At 46.3% G+C, this 25,190-nt stretch overlaps 1 protein-coding gene across 5 annotated transcripts; it reads right to left on the bottom strand.

Annotated features, from left to right (window-relative positions):
• Nucleotides 1–540: 540 nt before the first annotated feature.
• Nucleotides 541–24,777, bottom strand: RBCK1 (RANBP2-type and C3HC4-type zinc finger containing 1). Of its 5 annotated transcripts, none has more exons than XM_036748649.1 (13): nucleotides 24,471–24,777; nucleotides 20,438–20,507; nucleotides 19,462–19,606; nucleotides 17,534–17,627; nucleotides 16,775–16,973; nucleotides 16,283–16,422; nucleotides 11,406–11,579; nucleotides 8,930–9,090; nucleotides 7,754–7,865; nucleotides 6,408–6,587; nucleotides 5,245–5,343; nucleotides 3,050–3,193; nucleotides 541–2,652 (listed from the first exon to the last, which is right to left on the bottom strand). In XM_036748649.1, exons 2-13 carry the CDS (start codon nucleotides 20,457–20,459, stop codon nucleotides 2,572–2,574), a joined length of 1,551 nt encoding a protein of 516 aa, XP_036604544.1. In that variant the 5' UTR covers nucleotides 20,460–20,507; nucleotides 24,471–24,777; the 3' UTR covers nucleotides 541–2,571. The 5 variants fall into 5 exon arrangements, with proteins under 5 accessions (XP_036604544.1, XP_036604546.1, XP_036604547.1 ...); XM_036748651.1 differs by having other exon boundaries at nucleotides 20,438–20,533; nucleotides 24,449–24,718; XM_036748652.1 differs by having other exon boundaries at nucleotides 20,438–20,530; nucleotides 24,449–24,718.
• Between the last annotated feature and the right edge of the window lie 413 nt (nucleotides 24,778–25,190).

The following is a 25,190-nucleotide window of genomic DNA, read 5'->3' as shown; positions in this document are numbered from 1 at the left end:
ACCTTTGAGTGAACCGGGTTTAAGTGAGGCAGAGTTGCACAAAGTGTCAGACTCTCTTTCTCTCTCAGGGTCACTGAAGTCCCATGGCAAGACAAAAGTCAGGATGACTGGCGATGACCCAGGATGCGGTGGATGACCTTGGCATCTTCAATGTCTGACCAAGCTCTAAGTGCTCCAGGGCACCTGCTTCACCTGCCTTTATGGCTGTGGGAATAAATTGTTCACATCTGCCCATTCCACCAGGCGAAGTCTTCACATGCTTGGGATAGACACCCCACTATCTCACCCATGGGTTTGAAGCCAGCCGGTTACCTTCAACCCGGTTTAGCCTGTCTGCCAAGACAGTTTTCCTGGGGTGTGGCCACTGCTCATGCTACAGCTTCTTAGAGCCACAGGTGAGAGCTGTGCATGAAGATGGACACCAAAGGCGGAGGAGCAGCCCTGAAAAGAGCTTGGCAAGCCCTCATACCAGAGGTGTTAGCCCTCACTGAACACCCCATACACAGAGATGGCTCACCTGAGCAGTGTTGGGTGTTTTTATTTTTTACATTTCTGGGGGACCAGGATAGTGATTTCCATTGCGTAGGGAACTCCCTCTATCAATACAGGTGGCATCCACTCTGCAACTGACAGGTTAAAATAAAAGACACATCAAATCATGTGTCGGAGAAAGGACCGGAACCTGAGAACCAGATCATTCTAATCCCTCTACCCATTACTACACACGATGCCTCTCACGGAGTTTTATTACTCTGACTTTTAAAAGACCATTACTTATAGCAAAGGTATTTGAAACTACAGTGGCAGTGTGTTCTCCTTAGGGGTCACACACAAGGTGGGCGGAGAAGTTAAAAAAATGAGAAGTGACGCATGAGCTTTACTTGGGGCAGCCCCCACCCATACATACCCACACACCCACACACACACACCCACACTACTTTATATGTAAGACATACTCTCTTTACCCCACCATTACATGTGGATATTCATTTTCTCACTACCCTAGAAACCATGCCACATAACAAGGACTGGCTGAAGGAACTATTTAGCCTAAAGGAGAGATTGGTCTGGGGGGAGGGGGTGGAAAGTACTCATATCTATCTTTAAGCATTTTGAAGCGCTGTCTTGTGGAAAAGGGCAAGCTAGGTGGCACAGTGGTTAGAGCACTGGGCTTAGAATCAGGAAGACTCATGTTCATGAGTTCAAATCCGGCCTCAGGCACTTATTAGCTGTGTGTCCCTGGGCCAGTCACTTAACCTGTTTGCCTCAGTTCCTCATCTGGAGAAGGAAATGGCAAACCACTGCAGTATCTTTGCCAAGAAAACCCCTTAAGGGGTCAGGAAGAGTTGGACGTGACTGAAAATGACTCAACAACAACTTGTGGAAGAGGGCAGAATGAAGAGCAATGGGTGTAAGGCAAATTTCAACTTCACAGGAAGAAAAAATGTTAGAGCTGTCTAAGGTACCAAGTTCTCTTTTAGTCTTTAAGTACAAGCTGGAGAACCACTTGTCAGAGATACTATGGTCAGGGAAAACTCTTGCTTCTTAGAATATTATAAACAGACCATTGTTCTTTGTTAGTAGGTTAGCAGCTATTATAACAGACAAGCAATGATCAGAGCAAAACACACCCCTTTGGTAATTCAGCCAGACCCTGGGATGAGGAGAAAGTGTGATGTAGAAAAGGCGAGTGCCTCAACACAACTCTGCTGTTAACTTGCTCTGGGATCATAAGTAAAGCATTTCCCTTGCTCTACGCGGCCCCAAAGGCCAGGACTAGGGATGGGATGGAAGAAGTTGCACTGAGGCATATGTAGGGTTAAGTTTAAAAAAAAACCTTCTTGACCATTAGAGGTATTTCTAAGGGTTGCCCTAGATGAGCTGGCACATATATATGCTTAAAGATGACAGCTTCCTGTTCTCCAAAGAAAACTTTAATGTGAACACACAGGTCCAAGGTGCTTTACCCCAGGCAGAGGACACCCCTCTTCCCTCAGTAATCCAGGGGCCCAGTATGTGTGAAGAACCTCCCACTCAACTATGCTGGGGGTCGGTCTATAAACCCTGGCAGCGGGGGATAAGGAAAGACCCATCTCTGTGCCTGGTACAAGGTAATGATGCCCTGTGAGCAACAGGCATATAGGTGGTCAATGGCCAGGGTGTGGGTGACTGTTGTTGACTATCCAAAGCATGGTTAAAGCCAAGAGCCAGGCATCGGTAGCAACAGCAGCAGAGAGGGGGACTGGAGGTCTGTTCTGCTGAAGCCTGGCCAAAAGTTGCCAAAGAAACAAAGGCACTGGAATGAACTCACACTCTGAAGAGTCACTGGGGACCCTCTGGTTCCTCCCCAGTGATGGCCTTTTGGTAGCACAGGAAGCCAACAGTTTCCCACCCCAGGCTGCCCAAGAATCCACATCCATGTCACCCCTGATCTACGCTGGGATGGGTCTGTGGTGCTGGGGCAGGATGGGAGGTGGGGGCTGGGGATGTCTGCTGGGAAGGTCAGTTCCCTGAGGGTTGGTTTTGCCCTGGTGGCTGTGCTGTCATGGCCAGGATCTCCTCAGGGGCTCCTCAGTGGCAGTTCTGACAGCTGGGGTGGCAGGGGATTCCATTCAGCCGGCAGCGGCAGCCCCCACTGGTATCCCCAAGGCCCTGATTAGCAGAGGGAGGAGAGAAATTTAGGGGAGATGACCAAACTAGAAAGGAGGAACAGGAATGAAACAAGGGCATGACAAGGTGGCTTCCTCTCTGCCTATCTCAAGGACTCAGGGATGCCGGGGAGAGTTGGAGGCTCTGTACAACACAGCACTTGCTGAAAGCCAGCTGTGTACAGAACACATAGACCCCCTCAAGGCCCACCCACTCCAAGGGCCTATCAGTCTTAGAAACACAAGGACACACCCATTTCAAAGGTCAATCAGACCTGGACTTCCAGGGATATGACTTCAGCAAGGGTTATATGGGCACACTGACCTCTGCAGGACTCTACCCACCAGGTTTCCTGGGCCCCGGAAGCCCCTTTCCCTGCCCCCCAGGGCCCAGGACTCACTCCAGGGCCCCAGCGTGGCCCTTTGGTAACCCAGCAGATCTCTGTGTGGCAAACGGTGCATCGGATCCAATCACAGCCATCCTTCTTCTGTACCACAATCTGGCACTGAGGGCAGTGCATGGCCTCGCCCTGCTGCAGCATCAGCTATGGGGCAATCAGAGTAACAGAGAGTCTGGTTGTTAGGGTCACTAGCCCAAGAGTCAGCTGGCTAAAAACAATGGCTCACTCTTCTATGGTGTGTCACACAAAGTGCTTCTCTCACAATGGCCCTGGGAGATGAGGTTATGCAATGGCTACCAGAGTCAGAACCAGAAATGCTATTTCCCTCGGAAAAGACACCACAAAACTTGGCCCTGGCTAATTCAATTGGGGGAGGGGCAGGGGAGTATAAGGATAAAGACAGTGGACAGACCTCTGGGCCAGATCAATTGACCCCCATGAGCCTCAGATCCTACCACCATGATGTTGGAGCTAGAGAGGCTGCCAAAGTGACAGGCAACAGGATGGGACCAAGGCAGGGAGGAATTCATTTGGGGTGAGGGAGAAGGAGAAAGAGAAGGAAGTGCTCCATCTGGCATCTTACCATTTTAACAATTTTTGCTAAAGTAGGAGTTAAGCTCGGCTGTTTCTATCTGTTGAAGAGTTACAACTACTGAATTTTGATACCCTAGGCCAAAGCTCTGATCACACTGCCCTAGTTGCGAGTCTGCTGATTATGCTCTCCGTTTTCCAGGTGAGGAAACTGAAGCCCAGAAATAAAAAGTGACCTAGCCAGGGTCACCCTGAGAGTTAGTGGCAGTGTAGACTAAAAGCCAACCAAGTCTCTTAATTTCCAGTTCCAGGGGTCTCTACTAGGCCTGAAGTTCCTTTGCCCACAGAAGGCACAGGCACCCACAACTCCACCTCCTACCCACTAGTCCCATCTCAGCTTCTCGTCCAGAAAATGAGGGTAGCGAACATTTCTAGTGCTTCTCCCCTTGCTAGCCTCGTCTTCCCCCTGTCCCCCTCACTGCCAGGTTCACATCCATCCTTTATGGCTCAGTTTATTATATCACTTCTTCTTTGAAGGCTTCCCTGATTGCTCTCAGTTTCTTCCTTAAACCTCTCAGGCCTCTATCACAAAGCCTAACTGGTATCCTAAATATTTATGTACGTAGTTAATTTGATTTCATACTCAGGGAGAGCAAGGATTAGAACTGTATTTCTCTTAACTCCAAGCACAGAACCCCACACAAAGCTTTGTAAGATTGTAGGATTTAGGGCTAGAAGAAACCTTAGCTCTCAAGAGGCAGCTGGGTGGTACAGAGGGCAGAGTGTTAGACCTAGAGTCAGGAAGTCCTGGGTTCAAATGCAGCCTTGGACACTTGCTAGCTGCATGACCACGGGCAGGTCACTTAATGGCTCTCAGCCTCAGTTTCCTCATCTGTAAAGTGGGGATAATAAACCTTTCTCCCAGGGTTGTAGGAGGATTGAGACAATATTTGTAAAGCACTTGGTAAATGTTCAACGTGCTGTTAAACGTCAGCTATCATTATCATCTAGTCCAGGTTCCTCACCCCTGATTCTCGCTCAGAACCACATGCTAACAGTTCCCATTAGAACCCAAACCTTTTGACTCTAAATGCAGTGCGCTTTCCCCTATATCACTGATGTTCTCAATGAATTCACTTTAATTCTGACCTCCCCTCCTTTGCTCATGCTGTTCCTCTCACCAGTTTTACTGGCCCCAGCTCCCTAGTTTTCCCACATATTGAACACCAGGGTTCAAGCCCTGGCTATGGTGCTAGTTCAGTGAACGTGGTACAAATCATTTAACTTCTCCGAACCTTATTTTCCTCGTCTGTAAAATGGGGCTCCTTGCACTACCCACCCCACAAGGCAGTTGTGAGGATAGAGCTTTGTAAACCTTCAAGCACTTTCAGAAACGTGAGCCATCATTATTGTTAGCCAGAGCCTACCCACCCTCCAAGGCCAAGATCAAATGCCATTTCTTTCCTGAATGGGAACCATTACACTTTAGAACCAGAAGGGACTTTGGGGACCACTGAGTCTAGCATCTAGCCCCTCTCCTGGTATAAATGGAAAAACAGGCCTGGAGAGAGGAAGGGGCTAGGACTGAAGTGAAGACTCATAGGACGTCAGAGCTGGGAGAGGCCATGAGAGATAACCCAAGCAGTGCCCATCCATGCCCTCACCTTGAGCATCTCTGTGGTCTGCCGAGCAGCTACATCATTCTGTGCCCTCAGGGCGAGGTCATCCTGGTATTCCTTACAGTTCATGTTCTCATGAATGGCCTGTGTGGGGAGGGAAGCAGCCGATCAGAGCCGGTCCCTTGGAAGCTGGCCTGCTCCTCCCTCTAGTCTGACACTGTAGCTCTCAGGCCTCCAAAGGACATGCTGCCGAGTGGGAAAAGCCCTGGGGCCAGGATGCTCCCCTAGTTGTAACCCCTATGCTTTGGCCAACCAGACACCTCCAGGGCCCCAGCTCCCACCAGCGTCCCTTTTTTCAGATCTCTTCCAACCCAGCTTCGTCAGAGTCAGAGAGTCCATTTCTCAAGGGCCCTGGGCATCCCTAGAGATGATGTACAGCTTCTAAGGCTGTCTCTAGAACCAAAGGTTTTTAAGCTTTTTGTGTATCATGGACTTCATTTAGGCAGTTTGGTGAAGCCCTTCTCAGAATTTTGTTAAATGCATAAAACAAAATCCCATAGGATTACAAGGAAACAAATTCTTTCGAAATAGTTACCGAGACAGTTTCAAAACAAGGTCACAAAGTGCAGGTTAACAACCCCTGCCCTAGAGCTATAAGACTCTAATGTCCTATAGTGGAATTTGGTGGTTTCTTGTGGGTGGCGATGGTGGTGGCGGCGGCGGCGGCATTGTTTTGCTTTGGTACCAGCTAAAAGAACCACTTGCTTCTCTCTTGCTGGATCTTATAGTAACTACCCCATGTGTATTTGTAATAGTAAACTATGGGGTCTGTACTTCCTCTGGGCCACAGCCCTGGGCCTCACTTCATCCTGTCCCTCTGCCCTCCTTCCCCCTAACTCTGGGCTTCAACTCCTCCAATTAGGACATGGATTCTGGTTATGTGAAGATGATACTTCTGATCTACGCTGAGTGGGAAACAGGCTTAGCTTTTTTTCCCTCCCCACTCCCAAAACACAGGAGGGATGAATCGAGTAATCTAGCTGCCCTTTAACAGGCTCCTGAAAGGACAAGGGCTGGTGAGGTATCAGGGCAGGATGGGTCTGGGGATGTTGGAGCTTGGGCGTGTTGTGTTGAAGGATCATCTGACCCCTCTCGAGCTGGATGTGGGATGTGGGATGGGGATGTGGGGGTGGGGTGGGGATCCTGACCTTGCAGAGCAGACAGTTAATGTGCCCACACACAGGACAAATGAACTCGTTGACATCATCCTCAAAGAAGCACCAGCCTCGGCAATCATTGGTCTTGCAGTGATAGCTGAAGGCACTTCTGTTCTCAGCGATCGAGATGCCCAGGTCCAGGAAACGCTGGTATTCCTCCGGGCTCAGGAGCTGCCATCATAACTTACCCTCAGTGGGGGGGCCCGCCTGCCCCAGACACCTTCTCTCTGCCTCTTCCAAGCATCCTCCCAACAGTCACCCATCTGGGAAGCCCTCCCAGATTAACTCCACCCACCTCTGAGGTCTCCATTAATCTGTAACTTGACATTGCAACTCTGTCCCAAAGACTTCCCCAGGAGGAAGGGCCTCCCCATGCTGGGAGCTCTTCCAGTGAAGGCTGGATGACTACTTGTCAGGAATATCATAAGAATCACAGATGTAGGGGCTGGAAGGAACCTTAAAAGGCCGTGTAGTCTGACCCTCTGCCCCTACTTTACAGATAACAAAACTGAGGCCCAGAGAATTGAAGACATTTGCCCAAATAGCAGCCAGGAGAGCCAGAATTTAAGCAAGCCTAGGTCTTAAATCCATGGCTCCTTTCACTGTACCCCACCACCTCTTGACTAGATGACCTCTGAGTTCCCTTCTGGCTCTGAGATTCTAGAGTTCTATGATACTTGGTTGAATTACTCGCCTGGGATACCTCCCATCTCCTCTCTGAATATTACTCATTCAGTACCCAACTTGGGATATCCCTCCTCCGGGGAGTCTTCCCTGACCACCTGTTTCCAGTGACCACTCCTCGCCCTGAGCTCCCACAGCCCTGACTATGAATCAGACACCTTTAGCCCTTAATTGGACTCTGCCCCCGCCCCATCATGTGTGCCTTGTCTCCCCAACAAGAACATGAGCTCCCTAATGACCGGGGGCAGGTCTAGGTCTTTGCTCTCTCTCTATTCAGGGCTCTGATCACAACTAGTGATCAGACAGTAGTACCAGAGGTAATAAAAATGCTAGCTAACATTCCTGTAAGGCCAACTATGTGCCAGGCACCATGCTGAGCATTTTATAAATATCATCTCATTTGATCCTTACAACAACCCTGAGAGGCAGGGGCTATTATCCCCATTTTACAGGTGAAGGAACTGAGGCACAGAGGTTAGGTGACTTGCCCAAGGTCACACAGCTAGTGTCTGAACTCAGGCCTTCCAGACTCCAGGCCTGGCACTCTATCCATGGCACCATCAGCTGCCACAGAGAGAGGTCGTGAGTTCCCCGAAGTCCCTGATCCCTCCCTCATCTTCAGCCCCTGAGGTGCCCCCCACCCCAGACCTTACCGCTCGGATCTCTCGCTCCTGCAGCTTCCCTGGGCAGGAGTAAGTGTCATCAATATAGGGGCACGACACCTCAGCCTCCTGGCTATTCAGGATTGTGCCCTGAAGGCAGTCCCTGGCAAAGGAGTGGAGGAAGAGGAGAAAAGGAGATAAGGAGAGGAGGAGGACAAGGTTGGCCCTAGAAGTTTAAAGAAAGGCAGTATGGCCTAATAGAAAGCCTTCTACAGTTAGAATCTGGACACCTGGGGCAAATCCCTGATCTGATGAGTCAGGACAAGACAATTAATCAGTGCTTATCTGGACAAGACCAATAATGATGACAATAAAAGCTAAACCTACAATGCTTTGGAGCTTGTAAAGTACTTTAGAAATCTCTCTTTGATCCTCACAGCCACTGAGGCTGTGGCACTATTATTATCCCCAATTCACAGATGAGAAAACTGAAACCTAGAGAGTGACCTGCCAAGGATCACAGAGTGTCAGAGGCAGGATTCAAACCCAAGACCCCTTGACTCCAAGGCCAATACCCTTGTCACTATGCTATACCACTAAGCCTTAGTGCTCAAGTGGGGATAATACTTGAAACATCCACCTCACACGACTGTTATGGAGAAAGCACTTTGCAGACTCCAGATTCTACAGCAACGTGGACTGTTACTATTGTTATCATAAGGCACTAGGGATGCTTAGCCTATAGGAGAGACAATTTAAGCGGCTATGACTGCTGTCTTCCAATAGCTTCAACCCAGAATGAAGAACCATAGGGGATGGGAGGGAAAGTTACAGGGAAGAGGTGTGGGGTTTGATATAAGTAAAAACTTCCTACTAATTAGAGCTGCTCCAGAGTAAAAGAGACTGCCTCTCTAAATAGTGAGCTCCCCATCACTAGAGGTGTGAGAGTGTAGCCTACATGACCCCTTGTCAGGGATATTTTGTTGGAGGGGTTCCAGCTCAGGCACCAATGGCTCTGGGTGACCTTTGGTCCCTTCCACCTAAGATTCTGGGAGCCTGGGCAGAGTAGCACTGTCCTACCCCCACACTCTGCTCCAACCCCTCAGGCTCCTGTACTCCACTGGGGACAACCCTCTTCCTTCCAGGCCCACGCTCAGGCTTGGCCATCAGCGGGGAATAGCCCAGGCCAGCCTGGCATAGGGCAGGGGTGAGGGAGCCGGGCCGTACTTGCAGAAGGAGTGAAGGCACTCTCGAAGGACAACTCCCTCGCCAGGCCCCAGGGACAAGTAGCAGATGGGGCACTCCACTGCCTCCGTGCTCAGCACGAGGCTCCGCTGGTCCAGCTGCAGGAGCTGAAGGTAGTTCCCCTCCTGCTGCTTCTGCTTCCTCTGAGCAAATGAGAGAAAGGAGTCATAGCGAGAGACAGCTAGGTTCCTGGGAAGGAGCAGGATCTCCAGGGAGTCAGCACGGGTTCATTATGCAGCTGTCAGATCGGAATAGCCTCATTTCATTGTTATTTAACTAAGTTTTTATTGATATATTTTGTTCTTACATAGCCTACATTTTCCCTTAATATCCCACTCCCTCCCCCTTCCCAGACTCATTTCTTTTGTCAGGGTTATAAGAATGCTGGACAGAGAAGACCTGGGAATAAAGAACATTAGACCAGGAGGCCAAAGAGAGAGCTTTGGGAAGATCCCCCACCTACGCAAGTATTTATAGCAGCACTTTTTGTGACAACAAAGAACTAGAAGGAAGGTGGATGCCCATGGACTGGAGGATGGCTGAACAAATCAAGGTATGTGGATGTGATGGGATATTATTGCCCTATGAGAAGTGATAGATATGAATGATGCAGAGGAACTTAGGAAGGCTGCAGAGTGAACACCTCCATCACAACTATAACAATGCAAACAGAAAGAGCGGCATTGAAATAATCAAAACTAAATGCCATGAAACAATTTTGATAACCAAGCTTGGCCCCTCTTGTCTGCAGAGGTGGGGCACTATAGGTATGGAATACTCTATACAATATCAGACATTTTCGATGGGTTCATTAATTTTGATGAAATTTCCCTCCTTTTTTATCTTTATTTTAAGAGATGACTCTCTGGAAAGGGGGTAAGATAGGGATGTTTTGGGAAACATAGGCAACATAAAAACAAAAGATAGCAATGCAATTATTAAAAAAAAAAAAACAATCTACTCAAAGACCACAATAACATAATGAAAATCATCACTGAAAAGACATGAGATGTTGATGTGAAAACAAAAGATACCAATAAAAACTGATTAAAAAAACCACAACTATGTAACAGTTCAGATATATATGTGTGTGTGTATACATATATACATATACACACATATTATATTATGCAGAGAGAGAGTGAGTGAGTGAAAGAGTCCTTTTTGTTGTTCTTTGTAAAGTGAAACATTCCCTCTTTGGTAATTAAGCTCAGAACAACAACAAAAAAATGTTTTTAAAGACATTAAAACTCTGAGAAATTCAGCAACCACTCTTAATTCCAAAGGATCGGTGAGACAGCAGGCCTCTGCTTCCTCTCCTTGGAGAAGTGCAGACCTATGGGTGTGCAATGAGGCAAGGCCAATGTATTCATTTGTTTTACTTAATTAACTATAAGTGAAGATTCTCTTAGGGTGAGGGACGTGGAAAAGTAACAGTGTTATTTATTTTTTAAAAAGGATAAATAAAATATTTTTCTTAAAAAAATACAGAAATGTCTGGGCTTGGTGGGCTCTTAGAGACCCTTTAATGCAATTCCTTTTTCTTACCCATGAGGAAAAGGGGGCTGAGGAAGGGAAAGTGGTTTTCCCACGGTCACATACTAAGCCTTGGCAATTCCAAGGACTCAAATCTCAGTGCAGGGGGCCTACAAACCATAGCCCAAGCACCAAATCAAACGATTTGCCTGTTTTTGTACACATTCTCACTTTTGAACTGGTTTCTGTATTTTAAAATACAACAAAAGTTTATTTAAAAATCCCAGGCAGTACAAAACCAGGCGTTAGGTTGGATTTGGCCCCCAGGTTGTAGTTTGCTGAGGACCCTTGCTCTAAGGTCCTAACTTCTTGTCCAGGATTCTTCCTATTTCCTCCAACCCAAGTCCTACTCTTAGACTTTCAGTTCAAAAAACCAGTTGCACTCACCCAGGATGGGGAAGATCTGGCCACACAGAAATAGATACGGAAAAAAACTGAGTGTCTGGGTAGACCACAAGTTCTAACAATATGAGTAATAAGTATGATGTACCAGCTAAAAAAGCCAGGGGTCACTGTCAGGTTGTATTAAGAGAAGCACAGTATATAGAGAGAACGTGCTACATTGCTACATTCAGGGCATGGTCTACACTTGAACTCAGGTCTCCTGGTGCCCATCCATTCCCGAGGCAGCATTTTTGAGGGTCAGGCTCAGAAGGCAGCCTTTGCTGTGAAGAATGTGCAAAAACAAGCAAATCCACAAGTCTCAGCCTACAGGCCAGGCAGGCTTGTGACCCAATGACTTCTCAATCTGCCCTGATTTCTCTTATGCAGAGTACCTTGTGTTATGGACAGAGCAAGAAGGGCCTGGGGAAATCTCCTTGGCGTGGGACAGATATGCTCCTGAGGGGCTCATAGAGGGGGACAGGGGGAGGGATCCCAGCCTGGACATTCCCAGAGGACTCTGGGGTCCTCCCTGACCTACCAGGTGGTACTGCCGCAGGGCATCTTCCTCATTCTGTAACCGGGCCTGCTCCTCTTCGTCTGGCTGGTGGGAGCTGGGCACCTGGTAACCTTCAGGTCTAGCCTCACAGCACATCTCACAGCCTGGCCTCGTGGGCTTGTTGATAAAAGTGCACCCTGGACATTCCCAGCCAGCCTGGGCAGGAAGAGGGAAGGAGGGCATGATAAAATATTTCTACCCAGTCCAGATCTTGGTGGCTGCTGCTGGGTACCAGCCCCCAGCTCATTCTCCCTCCTACCTCAAGGAGTTCAGCACCTGGCCCACACGATCTCCTCTTCCACTCCCACCCTTTTACCAGGGGGTTTCAATGTCCACATTTCTTAACCTCCCAAATCCCACAGCGTACTCCACTTCAGCCACATAGGGATGGTCATACACTCAGCTCACCATTACCCACAAGTGACGTCCCCCCATCTGACCATAGCTTTCTAACATTCTATCTCTCTAGGCCTAACCCCTCCTAAATCAATCCTTTACCCCTCATCCAGACCCCCTCAGGGCTTACTCAGGCCACTGTTACCTCTGAACTCTTTCCAATCATCACCCCAGTCAATTCACCTCTGTGCTGTGCTCTCTTCTCTAACTAATCCCCTCTCCTATCATTGTTCATCCCTTGCCAAACCTCAGCCCTAGATTATTCCCCTCTGCCCCTACTCAGTGCCTGGTACATAGTAAGCCTTAGTAAAAGCGAGTTTCTCCCCTTCCTGAACGGAGATCCAGAAGTCCACGGGCTGGTGACTGAGTACATTATAAATTCATGTTACCCAACTGAGCCTTTACTGTACTGTCTCAAGGAAATGTAATTGTCTCACTCCCCCAAAGAAGTTATTCCAAACCTCTCATCAAGACTCCCACGCCTCCCTCATCCCTTTCCCCCTCAGCTAAGGGCCTTGTTTCTTGCTTAATTTAAAATTTGTTTTTATTTTGAACTTAAGACACCAAAAAAAGCATTTTCACATACACAGCAGATCACAAAGACTGTTTATGCAACCATGATCTCTACTTCAAAGTATTTTTTAAATTATATCATCAATTCCACATAGGACTTTCAAAACTATCCTTTTGGTCTGGGTTTCTTTCTGAACTTCATTTTGATGTCTTCTATGCATTTTTAAAAAGGTTTCGATGGTCCTCATTTGGGGGGACATAGGTATTGCTAACCATCTTCTACCTTTCTACCCCCAATTTAAAAACTGAAAGAAAAAAAAACACCTCATAATAAATAAGCATTGTCACACCAAATGAATATACACAGATACTGGGACCAAAACTGTGTCTCTTTCTGTACCTTGAGTCCATCACTTTTCTTTAGGAGGTAGTTACATGCTTCATCATAGGTCCTCTGGAGATAGCGTTGGTCATTGTATTGGTCAGAGTTCTGAAGTTTTTCAAAGTTGCTTTTCTTTACAATGATGATGTTCTTGTAAAAACTGTTCTCCTGGTTCTGCTCACTTGATTCTACTACAGGTCATACTAGCCAGCATTCCCTATGAACCTCTTGTCATTTCTTACAGTAATATTCTATTACATTCATATAGCACAATTAGCACAATTATTCAGCCATTCTCAAATTAATGGGTACCCTTAGATCCTAGTTCTTTCCCTTTTAATTCTCCCTTCAGGCTCAGGAAGTTTGTCCTGCTTGTCACTGTCCCTCCACCCTTAGGCCCCCTCCTCAAATTATGCTTCCTCTTAATGCCTCCCGTTCTCATTTGCTTCCCTGTTATGTTTAATGTATTTCTACACTAAATTGTTTGTAGGTATCCAATCTTTGTCTATTTCAGATAAAAGTGGGGTTTACCTGATGCCTTTTCCCTCCTTTCCTCTCTCCATGTTTGTCTCCTTTTTTCACAAACTCAATTATGAGAAATGGTAATGTTCCATCCTTTTCTTTAAGTCTATTTCTTTTATTCTCCTTTCTTTTCTCCCCTCATAAAATCCTCAGATCAGAACTAATCCACCCCTAGGAGACCTGTGTTTTTTTTATTTATTTCCCTCAATACCCTTAGAAGACATTAAGGCTCGGAAAAGACACTTGTTTCTTTTCCTCCTTCAGAATATTAGCACTACCACATCATACACAGCCCCTTCCAAATGGTCAAATGGACTTCTTCTAGGTTTCCTCCTGACTCTTATGTTTACACTTAAAAGTTCTTACTCAGTGCTGATCTTTTCATCGGAAATGCTCGAAAGTCCTCTATTTCATCAAATATCCATTTCCCCCTCATAGTAATCATACTCTTGGCTGTCTTGAAGTTTATATTGTTTTTGCCTTTTGGAATATTACAAAACAAGATCTCTAGTTTTTCATAAAATCTTCCAGGTTTTGTGTGATCCTAACTGTGGTTCATTGGTCCCTGAACTCTTTCTGGATACTTGAAGTATATTTTTTTAATATGGATGTTAGCTATGGGATTCATTCCCAGGACTTTTGGGGTTCCTTTCACAAGGTGACCTGTGGATTCCTTACATCTTCACTTTGCCCTCTGGTTCTAAGAGATCTGGACAGTTTTCACAGGTCCAGGCTTTTCCACTCCATCAAAACATGATTTTCAGGGAGGCCAAAAGTGTTTAAATTATCTCTCCTTGATTTGTTTTCCAAGTCCAGCTGTTCTTTTATATCAGACATCATCTATTTTCTTCTATTAAAAAAAAAACTTTTGATTTTATTCCAATATTTCTTGCTATCTTATGAAGTCAATTATTTTTGTTTGGTATATTCCAGTTTACAGAGAATCTGTTACTTAGGTAAAGTTTATCATTTTCTGTTCTAATCTATTTATTCTCCTTCCAATTCTTTTCTCCACAACTTTTATTCCATTTTTAATGTCTTGCTTTATTTCTTCTAGCTATTCATGTAGTCCTTATGGAAAATCCTTTTTTTTTTAAAACTTGAGTCTGTGCTTGAAGTTGTTACAGAGCCACCTGCTCCTTCTTTTGGGATCTCTAGATTCACAATAAATTTTGATTCAGATCAGTATCTTCTTTGATTTACTCATTTTTCCATCTTTAGCTCCTGATTGAAGCTTTGGGCCAGGCTTCACCTCTTGGCTGTATTTCTGAGTGGGGTGGTCGTTCCTGCTTGCTCTCTGCCTAGATCTCCTGAGTTCCTGGGCCGACTTCATCTTCCCAGGGATAAGCACCCACACCTTACCCTCCACCCAGGACCTGTGAGGTTTGGAGTGCTGGATCCTCGGGGCCCACTATGGCATCTCGGGCCTATGTGCTAAGGGATCACTCTGGTTGCTGCTGTCCCCCCAGGGCTTCCAAGGATTCCTTGGGTTTACAACTACCCTGGTGGTTGCTGTCTCCAGACACAAGGCCCTGCAAGCTATAAAGTCTCTAGTCCTGCCCTGGCTTATTGGGCTGGGCTACTGATGGCTGACAGCCCCCTTTACAATTGCCTAGGGGATGCTCACTGACTTTTTGTGTAGTTCTAGGGTGGAAGAAATCAGTTAGTATATAGTTTCTCATTGAATTTCTGGATTCAGTCTGGTATGAATTTCAGGTTTTTGCTGGAGTGGATTTGGGGGTGCTAGGCAGCTTGCCTCTCTGCTCTGGCAGCTGTTTTGGCCACCCACTTTCCTGAGAAAATTGAGGCTATTAAATGTGAGCTCTATCTTTTCTCTTCACCTCAAAACCCCTTGATATCATCCCCTGACCTCTCCTTTTTTCCTCCAGTTTCTGACAAAGAGGTGGCCCCTTCTCCTTGCCAATGCCAACCCTTCTACGGCTACTTTTAAGCCCATCCCCTCTCATCTTCTCCAGTATGCTGCATCCTCAATCATGCCCCCTTCCTGAATCATCAACCTCTCCCTATTGACCAGTTCCTTCCCTACTTCAAACATACTTGACTCCTTAAAAATATCCTTTAAAAAACCTTCACTAGACTACCATCTACCCAAGGTATTGTTTTATGTTTCTCCTCCCTTTCTCAGCCAAATACTAAAAAAAAAATCTATGCCTCTTGTTTGGGTAGCTATGTGGCATAGTGGATAAAGAAAATCCTCTGGAGTTTCATGACACTACTGTTTCCTGCTTCTCTTTTCTACCTATCTACTATCTCTTTCTACCTTCTGACCTCTCCTTCTCAATCTCCTTTTCTGGCTGTTCAACCATATCAAGTCCCCAACTGTGAGTGTTCTCCAAGGCTCTGCCTTAGCACCTCTTCTCTTGTCTCTATATATACTCTCTCTCTTGGTGATCTCATCAATTGCCACGGGTTTAATTATCCCCACTATACAGATGACTCCCAGATCCATATATCTAGCCCCAGTTTCTCCTAGTCTCTGAGCTTCAGTACCAAATCCCTAACTGCCTACTGGACATTTCAAACTAGATGTCCTGGAGAAAATTCAAACTCAACCTATCCAAAAATGAATTCATTATCCACCCCCACCCCCCAGAAAACCCCCCTTTTTTTCAAACTTCTGTCCCATAGAATTCTTCCTTTGAGACACTGCTCAGGCACCACTTTCTACATGAAGCCTTTCTTGGTCCTCCCTACTGCTGGTACCCTCTCTTCCCAAATATCTTGTATTTAACTGCTTTGTTCTCTTTCTATGTAATCTATATGCATATAAAGCATTATACACATACTGTCCTCACTGTCTCCTCTATTAGAATGTTAGGCTTCCTAAAAGTAGGTATTGTTTCAATCTTTTTATTTTGTTCTCAGCACCTAGCAGGGTGCCTAGCATGTAGCAGGCACTTAACACTGAGGCTTGATTCACTGATACTATGAATGGGACTCAAAGAGGCAGGAAGAGGGTTGGCTTGGTAAGGGGGTTTCAGTGGTGAGGGCCAGAGGACAGGCAGGAGCAGAGTTAATCCCTTACCACAGAGGGATCAGGGGCTGCTTCCACAGTAGAGGGAGCAGTAGTTCCAGCATCCTCAGAGGGGACTTTTTCTTGAGATTCAATGGCTCGGAGATCTTGTGGACCCCGAGACTGTAGAGCAAGGTCTCTGAAGCCCAAGTCTGCAAAGGACAAGAGGCGTCAGAGGCACCTCCCTCTGCATCCCCATCCCCACCGTGGTTTAGCCAGCTAGCAGCTCATATGATTTTTACAATTTCCCTACCCTGTGCCTGAAAAAGGCCTGGGCCTTACTGCCTCCATTTTACAAATAAGGAAATAGAGGCTCAAAGACTGGAAGTTACCTACTCAAGGTCATAGGACGGCACAAACAGAATTCAAACCTGGGTTCCTTGGCTCCCAACCTAGGTAATGTAGCTACGTATTATGTGGACAGAAAGGAAGATGCCCTTGTGTCCTTTCCTAACTGTCCCTACACTCAGCCTCAGGGCCTGGACGGGCCCCCAGAACTGTTACCTTCTAGAACCCGGAGCTGCCGCTGCCGCTGTAGCTCCTGCTGGCTAAGCTGGGTGTGGTGGGCAGACAGGAGGTAGAGGTATGCCTTGTCGCCATCTTGTCTCACCCCATAGGAATGCAGCGTGTCCTGGTCACGGGGCAGCCGCTGGCCAATTACCCACCTCTGCAGGCTTGGGTGAAAGCCATAGTCCAGAAAGACCTGTCCAGTGGGGAAAGGGAAAAAACAAGAGAGGGAAAGAAGGGAGGAAAGGAGAGGAGAAGAAGGAAGAAGAGAGAAAGGAAAAGATGAAGGGGAGAAGTTGGAAGAAAAGGAAAGAATGGGAAAGGAGGAAAGGGAGAGAGAGAAGAGAAGAAAGGAAAGATAGAGGGAAGGAGATGGAGGGAGAAGAGAGAAAAGGAGATTGGGAAGGGGAGGAGAGAGGAAGGAAGAGGATGGGAAAGGGGTGAAGAGGTCAGTGGGGAGTTGGGTGTTAAGGAGAGGGAGGATGAGGGACGGAGATTGGGAAAAAAAGTCATATTCTTTCTAAGGTCAAACAGCTCCAAACTGAGTGTATCTATGGCAGAGGAAGAGCTCCCCACCACCTTCGCTTCTCCCCCAATCCCTAACCTCACAGGGCCCTCGAGGATTGAGTCTGGCTGGGTCCAGCCTCAGGCTGAGGAAGTGATCCAGTCTGGCTCCAGTGACCAAGTCCATTCCAGCTCCCTGAAAACCAATTCTACCAAAGCCCAGCCCCGGCCACCAGCCCCAGCTCTTCATACCATGTCTTTCAGAGAAGCCACTGTCATGTTGGGCCGCACCATAAGCCAGATGTGAAGAGTGTGCATCTGAGCGTCCTCCACACCCACCCATAGCCTGTGGGGAGACAATGCTGTCAACTGGGAAAAGAAACTTTGGCCACAGACAGAGACATAACATATAATCTCCTCTCCCCTGTACCCCCATCACACACAGAGTCACAGCCTGCCTTTCTTGGAACAAATAAACATGCGCTTAGATGCTCAGGGTCACAGATCCCACAGGTAAAAGCAGATGGGTGCCCAGAGGAGAGCCCTGGGCTGGGGGGAAGGTTCTTAGGATTGAGTCCTGGTTCTGCCCCATTTTAGCTGTGTTACCTTGGGCAAGTTATCTGACCTCTCTTAACCTCTCTTGAGGCTGCCTCCCTCACGGGGCCACTGGGAAGATTGAGTTTGATTCTTTATCTAAGGTGTGTACAAAAGTACGGTATTATTGAAAGGCAGCCTTGCTGTTAAAAGTCACATGGGCCTCATCCCAACAAACAACAGACAGACAGACAGACAGACTGACAGATACATTCTCTGTCTTCCATTCTCTTTGTTTCTCATCCTCATTCTCTCTCTCTGGTTTCCATGATTCATTCTTTCTCTATGTGTCTCTCATTCTCTCTTCTCTCACATTCTCCCTTCTAGGGCCTGATTTCCAGTTCCCTCCTATCCCCATAATCTTGCTTTGGACTGTGTGCCCCTTTTTTTGAGTGGGGGTGGGCTAGGGTTGGGGGAGGTCTAGAATTCTGATTTTTATTGGTATAAGGTATCCCCAACAAGGAAACTTTCTCTACCAGTGCAGAGTCACCCCATGTTGCACAAGCTATATTCTTCAGAAAGTTGCCTGGGACACTAGGAGATTAGGTGACTTGACCAGGGTCACACAGCCAGCAGGTAGCAGAAGAGGGGTTTGTCCCCAGGTCCTAGTGACTTCAAAAGGGACTTTATAGATCAACTACACCATGCTGTCTCCATATCCCTAGTAAAATATAGTGTCCAAATCTGGACCATTTCTCTGAATGAGACTAGCTGGGAGATATAGGACAGAACCACTCACATCATGGCCCAACTTAGGAAGGAATCTAGCTGCTAAGTTAGGCTGACCCTATCCTTGGTGACTGTGCTAGAACAAAGGCAGAGGCAGTCGAGTCTCTGCCCTTTGGGAACTCACAACCTTTTAAGGAAGAGCAACCACAGGCATCCCCAGCTGGGACAGCACCACGGGGCTGGGACTGCAAAGTTCTTCCTGTCTCCTGAGCTCAAATCAAGCCTACTGCTCAGCATCTTTTGGGATAAAGTCTCCCTGAAGTTCTGTCCCACATTGGTCCCTCCCTTAGGAACAAAGGAGAGAATTGAAAGCTTTCCTACATTTTTCTTACCTGTTTAACCTATTCTAATATTTGTCGCCTTCCATCCTATCTGAAAGCCAGAACTTAGGAGTGGGAGGGACCTTAAAGGCAATGATATTAATAATAGCTAGCGTTCTTGTATAGCTCTTTAAAGGTTTGCAAGTTTCTTTATAAATATCATCTCATTTTATCGTCACAATCATTCTTGGAGGTAGGTGCTATGATTATCCTCATTTTACAGAAGAGGAAATGGAGGCAAATGGACTCGCCCAGGGTCACAGCAGTAGTATCTGAGACTGAATTTGAACTCAGGTCTTCCTGAGTCCAGATTTATCCTCTAACCATTGCACCACCTCGCAACTACTTCTAATCATCTCACCAAAAGCCCTCATCTTACTTATAAAGGCTTTAGAGGAGGCCCCAAGAGGTACAGTCATTTGCCCAAGTTCACAGAGACAGTAACTAGAATGCCCTCAGAGATCAATACACCCCTCCCTTCCCCTCAAGACAATCTGATGAGTTCTCCCTTCTGTCTCCCTACTGCCCAGCACTTACTTGATCTCCTGTTTGGGATAGACCTCTGATCTAAGCTGCAGTGTCAGTAGAGCCCGATGCTTTGCCAGCCAGGTGGCACAGCTCACTGCCACCTTCTCATCCCCACCAGCCACAGCCCGAGCCAGCTTCAGGGCCATCTCCTCCACTGCAAAGGGAGTGATGGATGTGGGAGAGAGAGAGAGATTGTAAAGCAAAGTATTCATCTGGGGCAGGGAAGTAGGGGAAAGGGTCTTCTGTTCTCTACTCGGGGGCAGGAATAGATCTCCAGAGAGTCCCTGGTTTTGGTAAATCTAAAGCTTGGTGAAGGCCATGGAAGCTTGGCATTTCCAAAGGGGTGGGGGAGAACTAAAAGTTAATCCGGACCTCTTCAAACCCTACCCAGTCCTGGGAAATAGAAATGGAAGACCTAAGCCAGAAGAGGTCCCCAGGTTACCCACCCAAATCCCCAAACCCTCCCCACCCACCCCCTCCTTCCCACATAATTATCTTATGTACACAACCAATAGTTCCCAATTCTGTGTTATTTTTACATATAAAAAGAATTTTCTTTCCAACAACCCTATGAAGTAGGAAGGGCTGGTAGTATTACTCTCATTTTACAAAAGAAAATGAAACTCAGAGAAGGGAAGTAATTTGCCCAAGTCATGAATCTAGAATGGTGCAGCTAGCTAGCTAATGCAGTGGAGATAGAGCCCTGGAGTCAGGAGGACCTGAGTTCAAATCCCACCTCAGACACTTGCTAGCTGTGTGACCCTGGGCAAGTCACTTAACCTTATTTGCCTCAGTTCCTCATCTCTAAAAATGAGCTGGAGCAGGAAATGGCAAACCACTCTAGTATCTTTGCCAAGAAAACCCCAAGTGGGGTCATGAAGAGTCCAATAGGACTAAAATGACTCAGCAACAACATACACCTAGGTAGTGTCAAAACTTGGGTCTTGAGCCCCCAGGTCTTCCAACTCTGAACCCAATGCTCTACCTTTCTTGGTCTTCTCTTCCATCAGGCTGGACTGTGCCCATCCCACTCAGATCCAATCAGCAGGCTCAGCCTGTGGAGAGACCATCCAGGGCCCTTCTTTACCCAAGAAGCCGTGGGAGAATCCAAGCAAACAAGGAAGGGGATGATGCCCCAAAAGGAAAATTCAAGTTATTTTTCTTTGGTCTGAGAATATTTTTGCTTTTGACACATCCCCATCATTTTTTACTTTTTCCTTTCTTCCACATCTAATCGTTAGCCAAGCACTTTCTTTTTTTGTTTGTTTTAAAATATTTTTTTTTACCAATTGCTAGTAAAAACAACTTTTAACATTCAATTTTTTTTAAAATTTGGAGTTATAAATTCTCTCCTTCCCTCTCCACTCTTTGAGAAGGCATGCAATTTGATAGATATCATATACATGTGTTGATATATGTGTAGTCATGCAAAACATATTTCCATATTAGCCACATTGTGAAAGGAAACACAGACACAAAACCCAAAAAAAATAAAGTTTTTTTTTTTTTTTAAAGTATGCTCTGACCTACATTCAGATTCTATCAGTTTCTCCTCTGGTAAATGGATAGCATTTTTCATCCTGAGTCCTTTGGAATTGTCTTGATCACGGTATTGCTAAGAATAGCCAAGTTATTCACAGCTGCTTATCATATAACATCGCTCTTACTTTATGCATCAGTTTGTATGAATCTTTCCAGGTTTTTCTGAAAGCATCCTGCTTGTCATTTCTTACAGCACAATAGTATTCCATTACATTCATATACCACAACTTGTTCAGCCATTCCCCACTGGCATCCCCTCAATTTCCGATTCTTTGCTACCACAAAAATAACTGCTATAAATATTTTTGTATATATAGGTCTTTTTCCTTTTTAAAAAAAATCTCTTTGGGATATAGATTTAGCAGTGATATTGCTGAGTCAGAGTAAGCAGTTTTATAGCCCTTTGGGCATAGTTCCAAATTGCTTTCCAGAAAGACTGAATCAGTTCACAACTCTACCAACAGTGCATTACTGTCCCAATTTTCCCACATCCCCTCGAACATTTGTAATTTTCCTTTTCTGTTATATTACCAATCTGATAGGTGTGAGGGAGCACCTCAGAGTTGTTTTAAATTGCATTTCTTTAATCAATAGTGATTTAGAGCATTTTTTTCATATGACTACAGACAGCTTTGATTTCTTCATCTAAAAACTGCTGTTCATATCCTTTCACCTTTGTCAATTGGAGAGTGACTTGTATTCTTATAAATTTGACTCAGTTCTCTATGTATTCTAGATATTAGGACTTTATCAGAGAAACCTGCTGTATAACACCCCCCCTCCCCTCTGGTTTCTGCTTTTCCCTAATCTTGGCTGCATTGGTTTGGTTTGTGTAAATTGTTTTTAATTTAATGTAATCAAAATTATTTTACACCTCTCTGTCTCTTGTTTGGTCATAAATTCTTCCTTATCCATAGATCTGACAGGTCCATGCTCCCCTAATTTGCTTATGGTATCACCCTTTATGTCTAAATCATTTACCCATTTTGACCTCATCTTGGGATATGGTGGGAGATGTTGGTCTATACCTAGTTTCTGCCAAACTACTTTCCAGTTTTCCTAGCAGTTTTTGTCAAATACTGAATTCTTGTCCCAAAAGCTTGGATCTTTGGGTTTATCAAATACTAGATTAGCATGGTCATTTACTACAGTGTATTGTGTACCTAATCTACTCCACTAATCCACCTCTATTTCTTGGCCAATACCAGATTGTCTTGATGAGACTGCAAAAGTCCTCCCAAGAACTTTCAATGTTATGTCCTCAGTGTCTTTCCCAGCTATGCTCCTCCTTGCTTCTCTATTATCTCTAGGCAAGCCCTATCAAGCCTCATTGGACTTTTATAAAAAAGCTAAAATGGGTATTTTAGCCAATATACTCAGCCAAGAGTCATCTTTCTTAATACACAGCTCCAACTACATTCTTTCCCAGCTCTGACACCTTTCATGGTTCCCTTGCCTGAATGGGGACCCAGCCAGTTGGGTAATTCAGCTCGTCTTCTCCTTCACTCTCACCCTCTGCTTTCCAAAGGAAGTTAAATTCTGATGGCTGAAAGCTGCCTAGTTAACTTGGGGTTTTAACCCATTTCACTCTGGAGCTCATACCACATAATAGCTATTTTTTGGGCCCTCCTGGCTCAGCCTGAAGATATATATTAACTGTTTCTCTTTTGGTCAGTAATCCTGAGGGTCTACCCCAACCAATTTGATGTTTGTTTGTTTGTTTGTTTTTTTAATTAAAGGAGCCATCCCTTGACTCACTTCTTAAAGAAACCTATTCTCACTCAAAGTGAGAACCTGAAAAGACCTTAGCCTAAAAGGGCCAGGGTCTCCCACTGCATGCTGGGCCATCTCCTGTCATCCTGATGAACATCTGGCCACTGGACCGAGATTTCTCTGGAGGAGAAAGTGAGGCTGGTGACCTTGCACAGCCCTCCCTCACTCCAATCAAAATCAACTACAAGTCATGTCATCATCTCCCTGATGTCATGGTCCTCTTTGAGAACGAAGGGCAAATACAACAACCATCATCTAAGAAAAGCCTAGCTCTATATCTCAATATCTCTACTACAATATGGTGTGCAAATAGAGATATATGATACCTACGGCCCTCTACAGCCTTTTTAGCTCATCAAACATTTATTAAGTTTCCTACCGTGTGCAAAGTTGAGTCTTATTGCCTTCACAAATTCTACCTCTCTACCTCCCACCCAAACTGGTCTCTTCCCCAATCCTGGGTGATTCAGCTCTCTCTGGACTCCCAGTCTTGGCTCATATTTTCACCTTTGCTTGAAATGGTTACCATTTGTAAATCCTTCCCTTCCTATCTCAGCTCAGGAGTTACTGTGCCCCACTATCAGCCTACCAGCTCCCTAAGCTGTATATCCCTTAGCACAGATCACAGTATATCCCCTAAATCTCTAACACATCAACTCTGCACTTTGGTGTTTAACAACCTTTGCAGTTTTCATCTGGATAATGAGTTCCAGTTTTTGGGTTTTTTTTTTTTTTTTAGCTGCAGATCCACCCTTTTAATTCTACTGTACTCTGGCTGGTATTAAAATGAGTTTATCTCCTCTGTGCCATTGGCATGCCAGTGGTGAGGGGAGAAAAGCTAACAACAGGCAGCTACAAAGCAGGCCCCTGAATAACAGAGAATTAGTTGGTGTAGTGACAACAACTCCAGTGAATCTGAACAGGGATGGGTGGATGGGTGTTAGAGGGACAGAGGGAACCCAAATCTATCATAGGAACACAGGATTTAGAGTTAGAAAGGAGTCAAGAACATAAAATGCCACAGCTGGAAGGAACTTTAGAACAGAGAATGTCAGAGCTGAAAAGAATCTTAGAACACAGAACGTCAGAGCTGGAGGAGACATTAGAATATATAATGTCAGGGCTGGAAGGAACCTTAGAACACAGAATGTCAGAGCTGGAGGACAACAGCGTAGAATAAATACATAATGCCAGGACTGGAAGAGACCTTGGAGCACAGGATGTCAGAGCAGAAAAGAATCTTAGAACATAATGTTAGAGCTTGAGGAAACCTTAGCCTAGAGAATGTCAGGGCTGGAAGCAATCTTAGGATACATGATGTAGCCTTGGAAGAGTCCTTGGACGAGACCTTGGAACACAGAATTCAGAGCTCTCTGCAGATAAAATGTCAAAATTGGAAGGGACCTTGGCACAAAGAGTGTCTGGGCTGGAATGGGCCTCAAGAGCCCAGAGCTCAATTCCCTTATTTTGCTGCGGGCAAACAGGCCCAAAGAGAGTGATCATCCGGCCTATCGTTTTCAGGGGCCCCCAAGTTTGGGAAGGGGAGGGGCTTGACAACAGAAACCCGAAAGTGACCCGGGGCTAGGAAACCAAGGGAGGAGGGCCAGGGAGGGGAAGAGGGAATGGAAACTTTCGGCCGAGGGAGGGGGGACTGGGGAGGCGGGGGAAGGGGGACAGACACCTGGAGAGGTGGAGGCGCTGACCTGGTTGGGGCCAGGTCTCGATGCTGGGCGCAGGCTGTCAGGGCTGTCCCTGGCGGGGGTCGCGGGGCGCTCAGCGGACGATTCCTCCCGGCCCCCGGCGGGCGACGGCGATCTGGGTTACCTCCCTGGCCCTCGAAGGCTCCACTCACCGCCGGCTCCGGCTCCGGGCCCGGCTTGGCTGCGGCCGGAGGAAGGAGGAGGAAAAAGGAGGAAGGAGTAGGAAGAGCCAGCCCCAAGTACGGGGAGAAACGGAGGGGCGGGGAATCGGTTACGTCCAGGGCCCGGCGGGGGCGGGACCGGGGGAGGCGGAGTTACGAATCGAGGAAGCCTCATTGGATGGGAGAGGAATCGGAGAAATCGACAAAGGGAGGGGGGAGCGAGTATGGAAGTGCTGAGAAAGGTACAAAGATTTGGAATCGGAATCGGAATCGGAATCACGATATTGCAATAATAATAATAATACCATTTCTTTAGCCCTAAAGCTCTTCATAGACTATCTCATTTAGTTGTTGTTCAGTCGTGTCCGACTCTCAGTGACCCCTTTTGTTTTTGTTTTGCAAAGATACTGGTGGTTTTACCATTTCCTTTTCCCCATTCATTTTAGAGAAGAGGAACTGAGGCAAACAGGGTTAAGTGACTTGTCTGGGATCACACAGCTAGTAAGTGAAGCCGAATTTGAACTCAAGTTCTCCTGATTCCAGGCCATGAAGCTCCCCTGTG

The sequence above is a fragment of the Trichosurus vulpecula genome, chromosome 3, assembly GCF_011100635.1.
Source record: "Trichosurus vulpecula isolate mTriVul1 chromosome 3, mTriVul1.pri, whole genome shotgun sequence".
Taxonomy (NCBI): domain Eukaryota; kingdom Metazoa; phylum Chordata; class Mammalia; order Diprotodontia; family Phalangeridae; genus Trichosurus; species Trichosurus vulpecula.
Note: the sequence above shows the minus strand (reverse complement) of the source record. Positions and strands in the feature narration are given on the sequence as shown.